The 13,896-nt window shown below is 30.8% G+C and overlaps 2 protein-coding genes across 2 annotated transcripts in view; both read right to left on the reverse strand.

Annotated features, from left to right (window-relative positions):
* Positions 1-1,873: 1,873 nt before the first annotated feature.
* On the reverse strand, positions 1,874-8,966 carry LOTGIDRAFT_157106 (hypothetical protein; the record flags this gene model as incomplete). Its single annotated transcript, XM_009048882.1, has 9 exons — positions 1,874-1,941; positions 3,240-3,362; positions 4,103-4,289; positions 4,830-4,957; positions 5,714-5,778; positions 6,620-6,728; positions 7,511-7,613; positions 7,942-8,379; positions 8,733-8,966. The coding sequence occupies 9 exons, from the start codon at positions 8,964-8,966 to the stop codon at positions 1,874-1,876; spliced, it is 1,455 nt and encodes a 484-aa protein (XP_009047130.1).
* Positions 8,967-11,592: 2,626 nt separating this feature from the next.
* The window catches only part of LOTGIDRAFT_157107 (hypothetical protein), a gene marked incomplete at both ends in the record, with an annotated part of 22,736 nt that continues 20,432 nt past the window's right edge, over positions 11,593-13,896 (reverse strand). Inside the window, 3 exons of the mRNA XM_009048883.1 lie at positions 11,593-11,607; positions 11,979-12,083; positions 12,856-12,975. Coding sequence (XP_009047131.1) covers positions 11,593-11,607; positions 11,979-12,083; positions 12,856-12,975 — 240 coding nt within the window. The remainder of the gene's footprint in view (positions 11,608-11,978; positions 12,084-12,855; positions 12,976-13,896) is intronic.

Consider the following 13,896-nt stretch of genomic DNA (forward strand, 5'->3'; position numbering starts at 1 on the left):
TTATGTTATACAATATTTTCTATGTTATATTATATAATATTTTCTATGTTATATAATATTATATTTTCTATGTTATATTATACAATATNTTCTATGTTATATATATTTTCTATGATATATTATACAATATTTTCTATTATACAATATTTTCTATGTTATATTATATAATATTTTCTATGTCATATTATACAATATTTTCTATGTTATATATATTTTCTATGATATATTATACAATATTTTCTATTATACAATATTTTCTATGTTATATTATATAATATTTTCTATGTCATATTATACAATATTTTCTATGTTATATTATACAATATTTTCTATGTTATATATATTTTCTATGTTATATTATACAATATTTTCTATGTTATATATATTTTCTATGTTATATATATTTTCTATGTTATATTATACAATATTTTCTATGTTATATTATACAATATTTTCTATGTTATATTATACAATATTTTCTATGTTATATTATACAATATTTTCTATGTTATATTACACAATATTTTTTATGTTATATTATACAATATTTTCTACGTTATATTATATAATATAATATTTTCTATGTTATATTATATAACATAATATTTTCTGTTATATTATATATTTTCTACATTATATAATAAAATATTTTCGATGTTATGTTATACAATATTTTTTATGTTATGTTATACAATATTTTCTATGTTATATTATATAATATTTTCTATGTCATATTATACACTATTTTCTATGTTATATTATACACTATTTTCTATGTTATACAATATTTTCTATGTTATATTTTACAATATTTTCTATGTTCTATTATATAATATTTTCTATGTCATATTATACAATATTTTCTATGTTCTATTATATAATATTTTCTATGTTATATTATACAATATTTTCTATGTTATATTATACAATATTTTCTGTTATATAATATTTTCTATGTCACATTATACAATATTTTCTGTTATATTATACAATATTTTCTATGTTATATCATACAATATTTTCTATGTTATATTATACAATATTTTCTGTTATATAATATTTTCTATGTCACATTATACAATATTTTCTGTTATATTATACAATATTTTCTATGTTATATTATACAATATTTTCTATGTTATATTATACAATATTTTCTGTCATATTATACAATATTTTCTATGTTATATTATACAATATTTTCTCTGTTATATTATACAATATTTTCTGTTATATTATATAATATTTTCTATGTTATATTATACAAAATTTTTTATGTTATATTATACAATATCTTTTATGTTATATTATACAATATTTTCTGTTATATTATATAATATTTTCTATGTTATATTATACAATATTTTTTATGTTATGTTATACAATATTTTCTATGTTATATTATACAATATTTTCTCTGTTATATTATACAATATTTTCTGTTATATTATATAATATTTTCTCTGTTATATTATACAATATTTTTTATGTTATATTATATAATATTTTCTATGTTATATTATATAATATTTTCTATGTTATTTTATACAATATTTTCCATGTTATATTAAACAATATTTTCTGTTATATATATTTTCTCTGTTATATTATACAATATTTTCTGTTTTATTATACAATATTTTCTATGTTATATAATAAAAATGGATATAATGCATGATCATCACATGTCTATTAAGTAAAAATAAATATATATGATATTAAAACTTTTAATTTAAAATCCATGCAGTTTTCAGTGGAAAAAAATCTACTTCGAAAATATGAAAACAAACTTGAAAATAAACATTCATGATATACAGACACTAGACATGTAGCATACATCCCAGTGGAAAAAACATGTGAAATATATATACAGTTAATAATACGACTCAAGATCTTTCAGCAATTTGTCTGGTGGAAACACAGTTAATATGTTGATATTACCTAAATATAAAGTACAATGCCTGTTTTTATGTTTTGAATCAGATCTAGATGAACAGATATATTATTGATCATCTTTACATATTAAGTATATAACAGAGGCATTTGTTAATTTTTTTTAAATAAATTATAAAGAGGTTTTCTACACTCATTTTGTGTATCCAATTTTTTGCAATTCCAATAAAATTAAGAGTATGATAATAAAGTCCTTAGATATCATTAACAGCTTTACAATAGTGACTTCATAGATTATAATTACAGGAACTTCAGAAAATTTGAATGATGCATAAAAGTCATAAATGGCCCATATACACCTGCCATATCTTTTTTTTCTACACATAACAGTAATTGGTGTTGCTGAATTTTCTCCTCTGCCTATGCTTTCGTAATTTCAATTTCTATTAGAAAATCTCTTTACAATCTCTTTAATATCATTTGTTCAAGATAGGTCAATACTGATAGGTCTTGTTGAGATTTGATTCAAACCTTGAAACTCACAATGATCTTTGTCAGATTATTTATACCAAGTTACAGCTTGGTCAATATCAAATATGCTTTACATTAAAAAAATTTCTGAGTAGGAAAATATTTCAACTCTTTTTCAATTATGTAATCGGTATTGATCTATCTAAGCCTTAGCTGAAGTTAGTATATTGCTATCATATTTGATTCTGATTAACAATGCTGTTCCTAAAAGGGGCCAAAAACATAGACCAAGGTATACATAATTTTTATAAATCCCTACAACACACTGACAGCAAAGTTGAAGAGTTTGCTCAGTTCTTATGAAAAAAAATATTATTTTGCACTACTAATTTTTTACTATGTTATATTTTCGTCATTTTGTGATGGTTTTTAAACTATGTATACATTGTCCAAAATTTTTGTACACATAAGAGATCTGGACTATCATACTTTAAAGGGAAACAGTCAGCATTTTCGGGATTGATTTGGGTCTTTATTGTGCTTAAGAAGTAATAAAATGCACGAAAATCACATAATCCCTTCAAATATACCTTGAACTAGAAATTTCACTGTCTATTCCTAAATGTGCGTTTTCTGTATATGGCATACTCTCACTAAAATTCGATTCAAATTTTTAACTTTCAAACATGAATAATCATGGATACACATGGATTTGAAGGCTCAAATTTCCACGATGTGCTGGGAACATTATTATTGATTAGCTCAGCTAAACAATTCCTGTTTCTGAAACTAAGGTATGATGGTCCAACAGATAGTGTATGTGCTCCTTTAAGTAACAGCAATGTTAATCAAACAAGGTAAGGAAAATTTTATACCTGATGATGCAGACATAGAACTGTTGTCGTTGGTTAAAACAAAGGGAGATGTTCTACCACCACTACATTCTGAACTGGAGTAATCAGCATTCACATGATGCTTTTGAACAAGGTGGGGTGAGCCTAAACAAACAACACAAAAAAAAACATGCATTGGTTAATAACAAACCAGATTGGCAATCAAGGGTAGAAAAAGCTACATGCAATCAAATTGGTAGCTTGCAAGGGTTGAACTTTGAAACTTTGATATTGCAATCTTTGATCGGCGTAAAATTGAACAGGTAGTTCAAAAGTTAAATTTTTGACAATGCATCAAATTTCTAATAGTGATTGCTTTTTGCACACATTATCCAATATGTTGTTAAGCTATATATGGACATTTTGGCCACAAATATGAAAAATATCTTTGTCGTCTGACAAAGGATTAAAGAATAGAATATTAAGTAGGGTAGCACTCAAACAAAACCATGCAATATAACATGAATTAACTTTACTTTAGAAATTAGAATGTTTGCAGAATGATAATGATATTCAAGTGTAGTTATCTTTTTGAAGCAATATGTAAAGGGTTCATGATGACCATCCAACAAAAATATCTTAACGTTTCCCAGTGTAAGCAAGTTCATTTTTATTTGGTTGGTAGAATAAACAATAATTATATTTCAAAACTGTGCTTGTTTATCTGTTACCTGCTTTCAAAATTTTGGGGAAAACATACATAGTCAATAACTTTTTTTGAAAACAAAAAATTTTTTTATGTAACCAAATTTGTAGAGTACACATGTTCAAAAATCTTTAATGTCTTTTTGCAATCTGAATCCCTTGTTTAAGTCAGATTAATATTAAAAAAGGTAAAATATTACCATCTAATCCAGGATCTTGAGAGGCAAATGGCGATTTCTCTGTGGTAGTGGTTGTCGTGGTAACTACAGTGCCACCTGGTGTGATTGTTCGTCCGGTTTCTATACGTCGTTTCGGTGAGATCTGATTACTTGCTGCAGCAGATATATCTAATAATAAATCAGCTTCAGAAGGATCCATAAACAAAAACTGGAAAACAAAATCCATATATGCTTTATAATCATAAGTTGGGTTCTCAGATCCTCTCTATTTATAGCTGGGAGCCTTGGTGGCTCAGTGACTTAGACGCTCGCTTGCTAACCTGAGGGTCCAGGGTTCAATCCCGGTCTAGGTCAAGATTATACCTTCAGATTTTTCAACCCGGTTTCCCTCTGTCAGTGATGCAGGTAAGAGGGGCTGACATGGAAAAAGCATCAAGTCGTTCGGATGGAACCATAAACTGAGGCCCTGTGTGCTACTGGAAATCAAAAAAGAGCAGGCTAATGCCGCTGCCCTGGCAAAATTTCCCTCATTGCACCCTGCTTGGCGTTGCCTGTCTTCATTAGCCCACATGGTGCAGAAAAGTAGGATGTAAAACTCCATTCTTTTTATAGCTGATCCTTGGCCAAACATTTTTGCAAAGATCATCCACATAAAAATCTTAGCCACCTTCAGCAGAATGACAGACAATATTTAAGGTCACACACTTTCAAAATTCAACATGAATAAAAGAATTTGGAGTCTAATTACCTCAACTGTTAAAGATCCACAAGAACTATCAACATAACCAGGTTTACTCTGTAGAGCTAGAATTTGTCTAGTACTGGGTGTCTTTCTTAAATCATCAATAAATATAACAGATTCTCCTATAAACTCTTCTACAAAATATATACATCAATATTTTCAGCAAATAATTTATGGAGCTTTACATTTTTTTTCTTCACTTCATTGTTTTAGTGCAGTAGTTGCTAACCTTTTTCAGCCTTCACACCCCTGGAGTAATCATTTGAACCCCTCACACCCCCAAAACAATGAACGTTCAAAATGTTGTAAATTGTTATTTAAACTAATCATAATAATCACACATAAAAATGGATATATAATGATGGATATATAATAATGGATATATATTAATAGATATATAATCATGCGGCCACAATTAGACGCTCAGTGGGAAGGCTGTTTCTGTTTTCTTTGGAACCATATAATAACCCCCCAAAAAAAAAATTTTCCTACAACAGTTGTCCACACCCCCAACCCACACACCCAAGGGAGAAAACACCCATTTAAGGGACCAGGGTTTAAGTGAATGTGACAAGGTTCATTGAGAGTACATTTGTCAGTACAGCAGTTCTAAGTCAACAGGCCCATGGTTTTAGTCTAATAGAAACATCAAATGCTCATGATCATTCACTTAACAGCAGTATGAAGACAATAATAAGGTTTTTATGTAAAATTATACAAGAAATATCATATACAAGTTATATTTGTATTGCTCGAGAAGCACCTGATGTAACTCTTTCACTGAGTTTGCCAAGTAAGATTATAGTGATCATAAACTTTAAAATCAGTGATATCACCAAGTGTTATAATGGTACCCAATGAGAAAGACAGGAAAGGAACCTGTGACTTACCACCGGGAGCTTTTGCTCTATCATAAACTTCTAATCTTAATTCTCTTGTTTCATTCGTTACATCACTGAAATATGTAAACACATAAACTCATAAAAGTAAGATTATGGTATATCAATAAATATGTGTTGAACATATTACCAGACAGACCTTGCATAGAAAAGTTTCATTGATTAAAGACTAAGTTATACAACAAATCAATTCTCAAAGAGATTATAAAGGTTTCTGAAATAAACTTTTTAATGCATATTAGAAACACTAACAATGGCCGAGTCAGGTTTACGTTCGAGGGGATGCGAAATACCTGAGGTTGCCTGAATTTCTATCCAAGTTATGATATTTTTGCCTTAAAAACATGCCATTTGGGCTGCGAAGGGGGGCGGGAAACCCCTCTGCCCCGCCACTGGACACTAATAGTATTAAAGAAAGAAAGAACTATATTTCATAAGGATAACAACTTAGGTTCACAGTTAAGGATCCTTTCTACAAGCTGGTCCTTGGCCAAACCTCTTTACATTGATCTTTCCTCGATAATCCATACCCATTTACAGCTGGGTCGACTGGAGTGAAGATGGCGTATTCAAGGTAATCGGATAATCACAAACCGATCGAGATCAGAACCCATAGCCCCCATTTGCTCAATATAACCAAGCAAATGACATCATGTACAGAACCAACGCTCTAACCGACTGTGATATAGAACCTCACCATCAACATTTCAGTTTTATTTGTATATTTCATATTAAAAATTTTGCAGCAGCATAAAAAGTACATTGGGGAAGACGTATTTTAATAAATTAGAATGAACATATAGATATGTGACCAACTCTATACAATCTTATAGGTAAGTCCTCTGGTAAAACATTGCTCCTCCAGAATCTGCTGTACAATGCTTAGAATAAACTTACAAAAGAAAATGTTCATCCCAGAAAGGATTTATAGTATTTTTAACGGCACTTGTACTGTAGTTTTGTACAGGATCATCTAATAATAACAGACAAACAGGTTCAACTTGGCCTGCAAAATAAATTGACAATTTATTAGACCCCGATTTTTTATTGAAAAATTAATTAAATATTGAATTATAGTAAATTCAAAAAGCCAAGATCCATACATAATAATGGTAATAAAGAGGATTTTGCCATGTCCTATTTGGTTGTTCTGTGATTTTGATCTAACTGGGAGTTTGTACAGATCCATTCTTCAAATCTTTTAACTAGATTTTTTTTATCATGAAATATCAATGGCAAACCCCTTACTTTCCTACTTGGTAACCCCAACTTCAACAGAAGTTCACTCTTAATCTTTATCATAAGAAAAAGGCAGTTAAAGGTGGGTTTCCTTATTTTTTAGTGTTGAATTAAACAAAAAACTATGTGATTAATTGGTGTTTCTATTGAATTATTATGTATTCTTAATCATATCATTATCTTCTTATTGCATATAATTAAGAGTATTAACCAATCATAATGTCCATACAGTCTGGATAAACAAAAAAAAACCTTTTGACCCTTCTTGATAAGTCACTCATTGGAATTCTGCTGGTAATTCTCTTCTTATTTTGCTAATTATGAATTAATTATGGACATGTGAGACAAACTGGTATTTTTCCAAGTCATTAGAAAACCTCTACTTTCTATTCATATAAGAATTAGCATTTTCATTTTCATAAATGAAAATAAGTGAATCCATCTTTAAGGGTTTTGGCCAAAAAAATCATAGTGCTGGGGATCTTCATCTAGCTACAGTTCCAACTTTGAACTACACCTCCTGTAGATTGTTATGAGTAAAAAACTTACCAGTCTCCTTTGGGCCGAGTCCACTTGCTTTTATAACTTTGACTAACAATCTTTTATCTCCAGCAGAACGGGGAGGTTTAATAGGACTCATTGCTGATTGGAACTGAATTAAGAAATGATGCATAATTTATACCAGAATATTTATATATATCATTCTTGCAAAATTAAACAATTAACAGAACTGAGTTATATTGAAATTTGATGCCACAAGTCATCAATTTCTACATTTCAATCATATTTCTGATCAAGAAATTTTTCGTGTAACTCACAGATACAAAGAATGGATCAGTCAAAACTGATAGATGCTGTTGCCTTTAAGTCTTACCTTTGAAAAAGAAAGCATTCTTTAAAAACATATCAAAGGGCAAACGATGTGTGTAACATCAGAATTCATTAAACTTTACACTAGAATAATCCAAATTAATACTCACAGATTGTTCAGCCTGTCTAGCCTCAATGGGCTCGAAAACACCTTCTGGCCGGGGGAGGCGTTCTTTTGGCATCTGGGAGGTGCGAGATTTAGCTATTGGTGGGCCTTGTTGGATTGGAGAGCTAGTATAGAGTTGAGGTGCAGCTGATTGGGAAAAGTCAGCAGCAAATTGGTTTGCAGGAGCTGCATACTGATTGGCAGATTGAGCCAACTGGCTTGCAGTTGATGTAATCCTTTCGTTGACTGCTGACATATGATTGGTTGCTGGTACATGGCCTTGACCCCCGTGAGCACTCTGCCCTCCCTGAACGGATGTTCTTCCAGCAGATTGAGGGTCATCCATTAACCATTTACTGATATTATAGTTGGGACTAGCCAGGGCAATGGCATTACGAACTACTTCATCAACGGCACCCAAATCAACCAATTCATCACTATCCTGTAAAGAGAGACATACTTTCATAAAAACATCAAAAAATATCTTAAAGATTCAACATACAGAGTATGTAATAATGATTTGTTCTTGTACCACTCAATTGTTTGAAAAATTCTCTATATCAATCAAGATTCAAACCAGATCTGAAATAAATCCAAGCTAAAAATAGTACACAAGATAAGATTTTGACAATCACAAATTGGCAAACAGAGCTGCTTCATTTTGTTGGGATAATCATTAGTTGCTAATTGAACAATTTTGGTTCATTGGAATGAAAGACAATCAGTTTGATTTTACTCGCTTCACAATAAAACTCAAAGTATATCACGGTAGGCAGAAATCATCAACACACTTACAAAGGATTCCTCAAAAACACTATTAGATCCATCTGTAAGATGATCAGTATTTTCAAACGCATTGTCACCCAAGTCTTTTAAAGCACTATCTAAGTATTCATCACTGACACTGTTGGCCTTAAAAATCTTTAGAATGGGGTCCTCATATACATTGTCACTATGGTCAAAACTACCTGGGTCTTCAAAAACACTGTCTGGTCTGGCACAACAAGTTCTTCTCAGCAACAACTCCATACTGTGAATTCCAGAAATAATTTAGTTTTTAGCCAGAGTGTGGCACTGAAAAACTATGATAACGCAAATCTCAATGAACAAACTGAAACAAGTAAGTACCTATCAAAACAGACAATATTTCAAAAGGGTGATATCTACATTCTAAAACCACCAACACCAACTACAACCACCAAGTGTGTTCAGAAAGTTTTTACTATTAGCTATGTTTTCTTTCCACCGATGTTACAACTTCTCTACTACTTACAACTAATATTTTTTTAATTAAGAAAAACTATGGTTAAAATTTCTAGGTTAAAGAGATCCTAAGAGACCAATTAACTATATCATTATTTTGTACTGAAATCTGAAATACTTCAACTAGGAATTTTACTCACTATTTCTATATATGTCTTTTCTATATATCACAGAGTATCTTAAATTGACGAGTCGTCATTTTAACATTCAAAAGCAGATAATTCTGGACACACATGGCTCCAATTTCGACGGTGAGCTGTGAACACTATTAATGATTGACTCAGCAAAAAAATTCCACTTTCTGAGAATTAAGTATGATGGGTCAAAAAATGGCCTAATTTTGCATGTTCTCAGATTCAGGCACAGCAAGTTAGTCAAAATTTGGTGTTGGAAAGAAAATGACAGGTCAGATTGATCTATGTATTTCAAATATGGTTCAATAACTAACAGAAAAGGAAAACCTGTATTAGTCGTTTCTTTATGATATTAAGATTACCATTAATAAAAAACATTAAATAAATTATATGTAACATGATGTTGAAGAGGAGAAAAAATACAAATCTTACAAGATAAACACCAGAACCCCTCTAGATCTACTAAAAATATCATCATTTATTACCATCAACTTAATATTATTAGCATTTAAACTATCTATCAGGGATTCACCTTCAATATTTGGTTCTAAGAGGAACCACAGACATCGTGTGGCAAATAAAAAGGGTTGGAAAATGAATCCACAATTCACATCCAACAAGCGATACAGAAACCATATGCAATTTACTCAATTCTCAATGTTTGCTTGCATTATAAATAAACCAAGTCACACTCCTTCATAAGTTTTCTGTTTTACAACACATCAGTACATATACTGGTCCAAAAATCAATTTTTACTCAAATCAAATTTTCACAGCCTCTATCCATTAGACCATGAACAAATCCAACACAGTAAACTCATTTGTAAGTTTTGACTTCTGAATCATATAGTTCTTATTGAATAATAACAGTTCTAAAAACTTCCACATTGACTTATTTAACTACACTCAATATTAACACTAATATAATACAGATTCTTTGATGTACAAATTTATAATGGAATAAGCAATAAGGTGCTATGGGTTCGAATCCTCATCAAAGTTAAAAAAAACTACCTATGCCACAATCTGAACTTCTGAAAGACAGCCCAGAGCCAATTTTCAACCCTTATCACTAGGATAGGTACAAAAACTTTTAATCTCCTAAATCAAGGAATATATACTCCAAAAAACAATAGATCAATTTCCATTCAAACTTGAAACATTTCTCACAAGATAATGCAGATTCCTCTAAATACACATCTACGTCAGTTAGAAAACTCTTCCAGGAGTAATACTGTACTGAACCCCATTAAAATACCAATTTTCATAATTTAACTTCATTAACACTCAAAACTTAACAGTCAATTTAGATTTCTTGTGATACAAATAATAATTAATCACACAGAGAAAACTCTTTAATCCTTGGTGTAATCTACTGCTCAAAACATTAAACCAGTATTATGTACATCCAGGTAAAAACAAAATGGCTGACAAGATTGCAGAAGTGAGATTCAGAAAACAAACAAAAAACCTTCCCCAACATCTGTGGTAATTACTCCATAAGATAGAGGAATTTCTACCAACATCTGGTAATGATTTCAAATATTGATACAAATCTCTAAACTTGAAGCATCAAATTACTTCCAAAAATAAATGCACAGTGATGTACCAGATAGTGCAGATATATTCAAATTGTGTGCATTCATCACCTAAACTTTTTCAGTTAGTCAACACAATCAACCATGGAAAAATGATCTGTCAAAATACTGTTCATTGATTTGTTTCAAGTTTGTAATGGTCAATGATCAAATCATGATTCCATTTACACAGTATCACGCAATTTGATTGGATAACAGCCGTCACGTGCATTCGGTTTATATCTGTGTAAGCTCCGCCCCTTTACGGAGTACTTTTAGCATTGAGTTTGATTGACGTGGCCACTACACGTTCCTTTGAAAATCAACAGAGCCGAAATCAACACATCACTGAATGATAAAGGTATTTTCTAAATTTCCTCAAATAGAACTTTCAATGTAGCCTCTGTCAACTTTCATGCAGTAGACGGTAGACTATAAATAGGTGACCTACTGATTGCTGATTGGCTGTTCTCTAGGACGTCTCTATTTTTAGTATCAGTTCATTAACGTTATGTTAAAATTTTAGGTATTTATGCTAAATAAATATTTAAACACGTATTTGAGTTGATTTAATTATAAGTAATAACCTGAACATTTTTTCACTTTATCCATGTATAAACAGAAAAAACCAGTATACACTTATGTATAAACAGCTACACAGATTACACAGGTTTTTTCTGTTTATACATTGATAAACTGAAAAAATTTTCAGGTCATTCCTTAATTAACTGAATTATAAACCCTTTGTAATTGTTATTCTTAAAAATAAAATATCTGGAAAACCTTGAGAACTGTTGCCTGGTTGCTTAAAGTCACTCAAATACTGATGTTGATTTTTAATAATCGTCAATGCTAATGACTCTGAATAAATCATCTTTCATCGTTATTCCTGCTGAAAACAGGTACAAAAAATCTGAGAAAGATCAATGCCATGAGATTTTTTACTCTGAACCCTTTGGTAGACAGGATTCTCCATAATGGTTGGTATCTTTCTTACATTTTCTATCTAGTTTTCTATCTAGTTTTCTATCTAGTTTTCTGTCTAGTTAAGGAAAAGCTTGACTCACCTGGAAAGGATTGGATGGTTTGACATTGGTTTTGATATCTGGTTTACCATCAAATGAAATACTGACATTAGCTTCACCTCTTACTTTTTCAATTAACACACGTAACTGTAAAATAAATCCAGAGTTATTCTGTATGCCCATACAAATGAGGTATATTTTTGACAACAATAGGGCAGGCCAGACCATCACAGATTCAGTCACTGTATGAGAAAGGAGCAAGGTCCAATACACAAAATGTACAGTTAGTATTTTTCAATCAGCATTTTTTAAAATTCATTCCACCTTTGTCTTGTCATCTTGTAATTTTATATATGTTCATATTTGCAGGCTATGTCATAAACGGTGCCAATTGGTACTATCAGTGTCCAAAACACAAATAAAAAGTATAGAAAACTCATTTACAATCCATATTAGTAACTCAAATAAACAGTCAGATGTGAATACAAATTTGAAAAGGAAACGTTGTCTAGTCGCTGTTGGATTCAAAATGTGACTGACACAAAACCCTTGCACGTATTTAATTGACATAGACAAATCAATAGACATAACAACTGCTCAGAGATAGTTATAGTAATAGAGATTAGTTATGAAAAGACTAATCAAGAAAGAAAAAAATAATAGGCCGATGAAAAATTAGTGTTTTCCCAGACATGGCCTTCGGTGCTAGGAGTCGTGCTTTGTCTGAAAACTCAACCCTTCAAAATTTTCAACCAAACCAGCCTGCCAAAGCCCCCCTCCCCCTCCCACACTCCTCTCTAACTGCACTTTACCCAGTACGTCTATGATGATGGTAAATGAAAAGAAAGTTTAATATTGTCTATGAAGTTTGTATGATACAAGTGGTGCACGATACAAAAAAAAAACTATAAAGCCCTACCTTTCCTTTTAATCTGAGTATTTTAGCTGTACAATTTGTGAGTTTAACACCTTCGTGTGTTGTTTGTGAGGCAAATACAACAAAAGCCATATCTCTCGACTCAACATGACCTTGCAAGATCTGAAAAAAAAAAGAACATCCACAAAGCTCATCAGAATGACAATAAGACAATTTACACAAAACTTATATAAAACTTTAATATTTTTGAAATGACTCAGCAATTGTCATTTATAAATTTCAATGTAACCCCTTCAAGCTCAATAATTCTAAAACAGACTGATTATGTATTGTTAACCATGGTTGGGATACTTTCACATCAGCAAGATGTTGGTAAAACACGAGATCACTTGAGAAACACAGGGAACAATGACAAGATTCATAAAGTCAGTTCTGACAAACTATTTTAGTTTAGGATACAGATGTATATTTCAATGATGACTCTCCACATAGGTATTAAGGAACTAAGCTGTGACATGTCTATGTTAGGCCAGAATTTAGCCCACATCCCCGCCCTACCCTCCCTTTAAAGTTTTGTCGCTCCCTGTCTAATAATTCACAGATACGCCTGGAACTGAGTTGTGGTTAAAAACACACCAGACATTTTTGAGGTTTCAGAGTACATAGTTAATCTAATTATATGAGATTTTAATTATTTCTGGAGAATGAAAAATGATAAATGTCTTGAATTATATTTTTCATTAATTGTATATCATAAAACATATGTTGACCATGATAAATTAATTAAAGGTGAACCTGAGAAAAGCTCTATTTGTTTACAATACCACATAGAATAGAAAAAAATGGTCTTTGCATAGATAACAAGTGGTTGTCTAGCAAGATACGCCCACTTTCTGACACACTTTCAGTATATCAAGTGCAGTCACATATCTGTGTCAAATCATACCAAAAATCTAATTTGTGCAAGATATTGTTGATTTAAGCAAACACACATTATTTAATAAAATTCTGAGGGCAATAACTCAAAAACCGTTCACCGAAAGATCGTCAACTTTGAACTTGTCCAAGATCTGATCATTATAA

This window comes from Lottia gigantea (assembly GCF_000327385.1).
Source record: "Lottia gigantea unplaced genomic scaffold LOTGIsca_13, whole genome shotgun sequence".
Classification (NCBI taxonomy): Eukaryota; Metazoa; Mollusca; class Gastropoda; family Lottiidae; genus Lottia; species Lottia gigantea.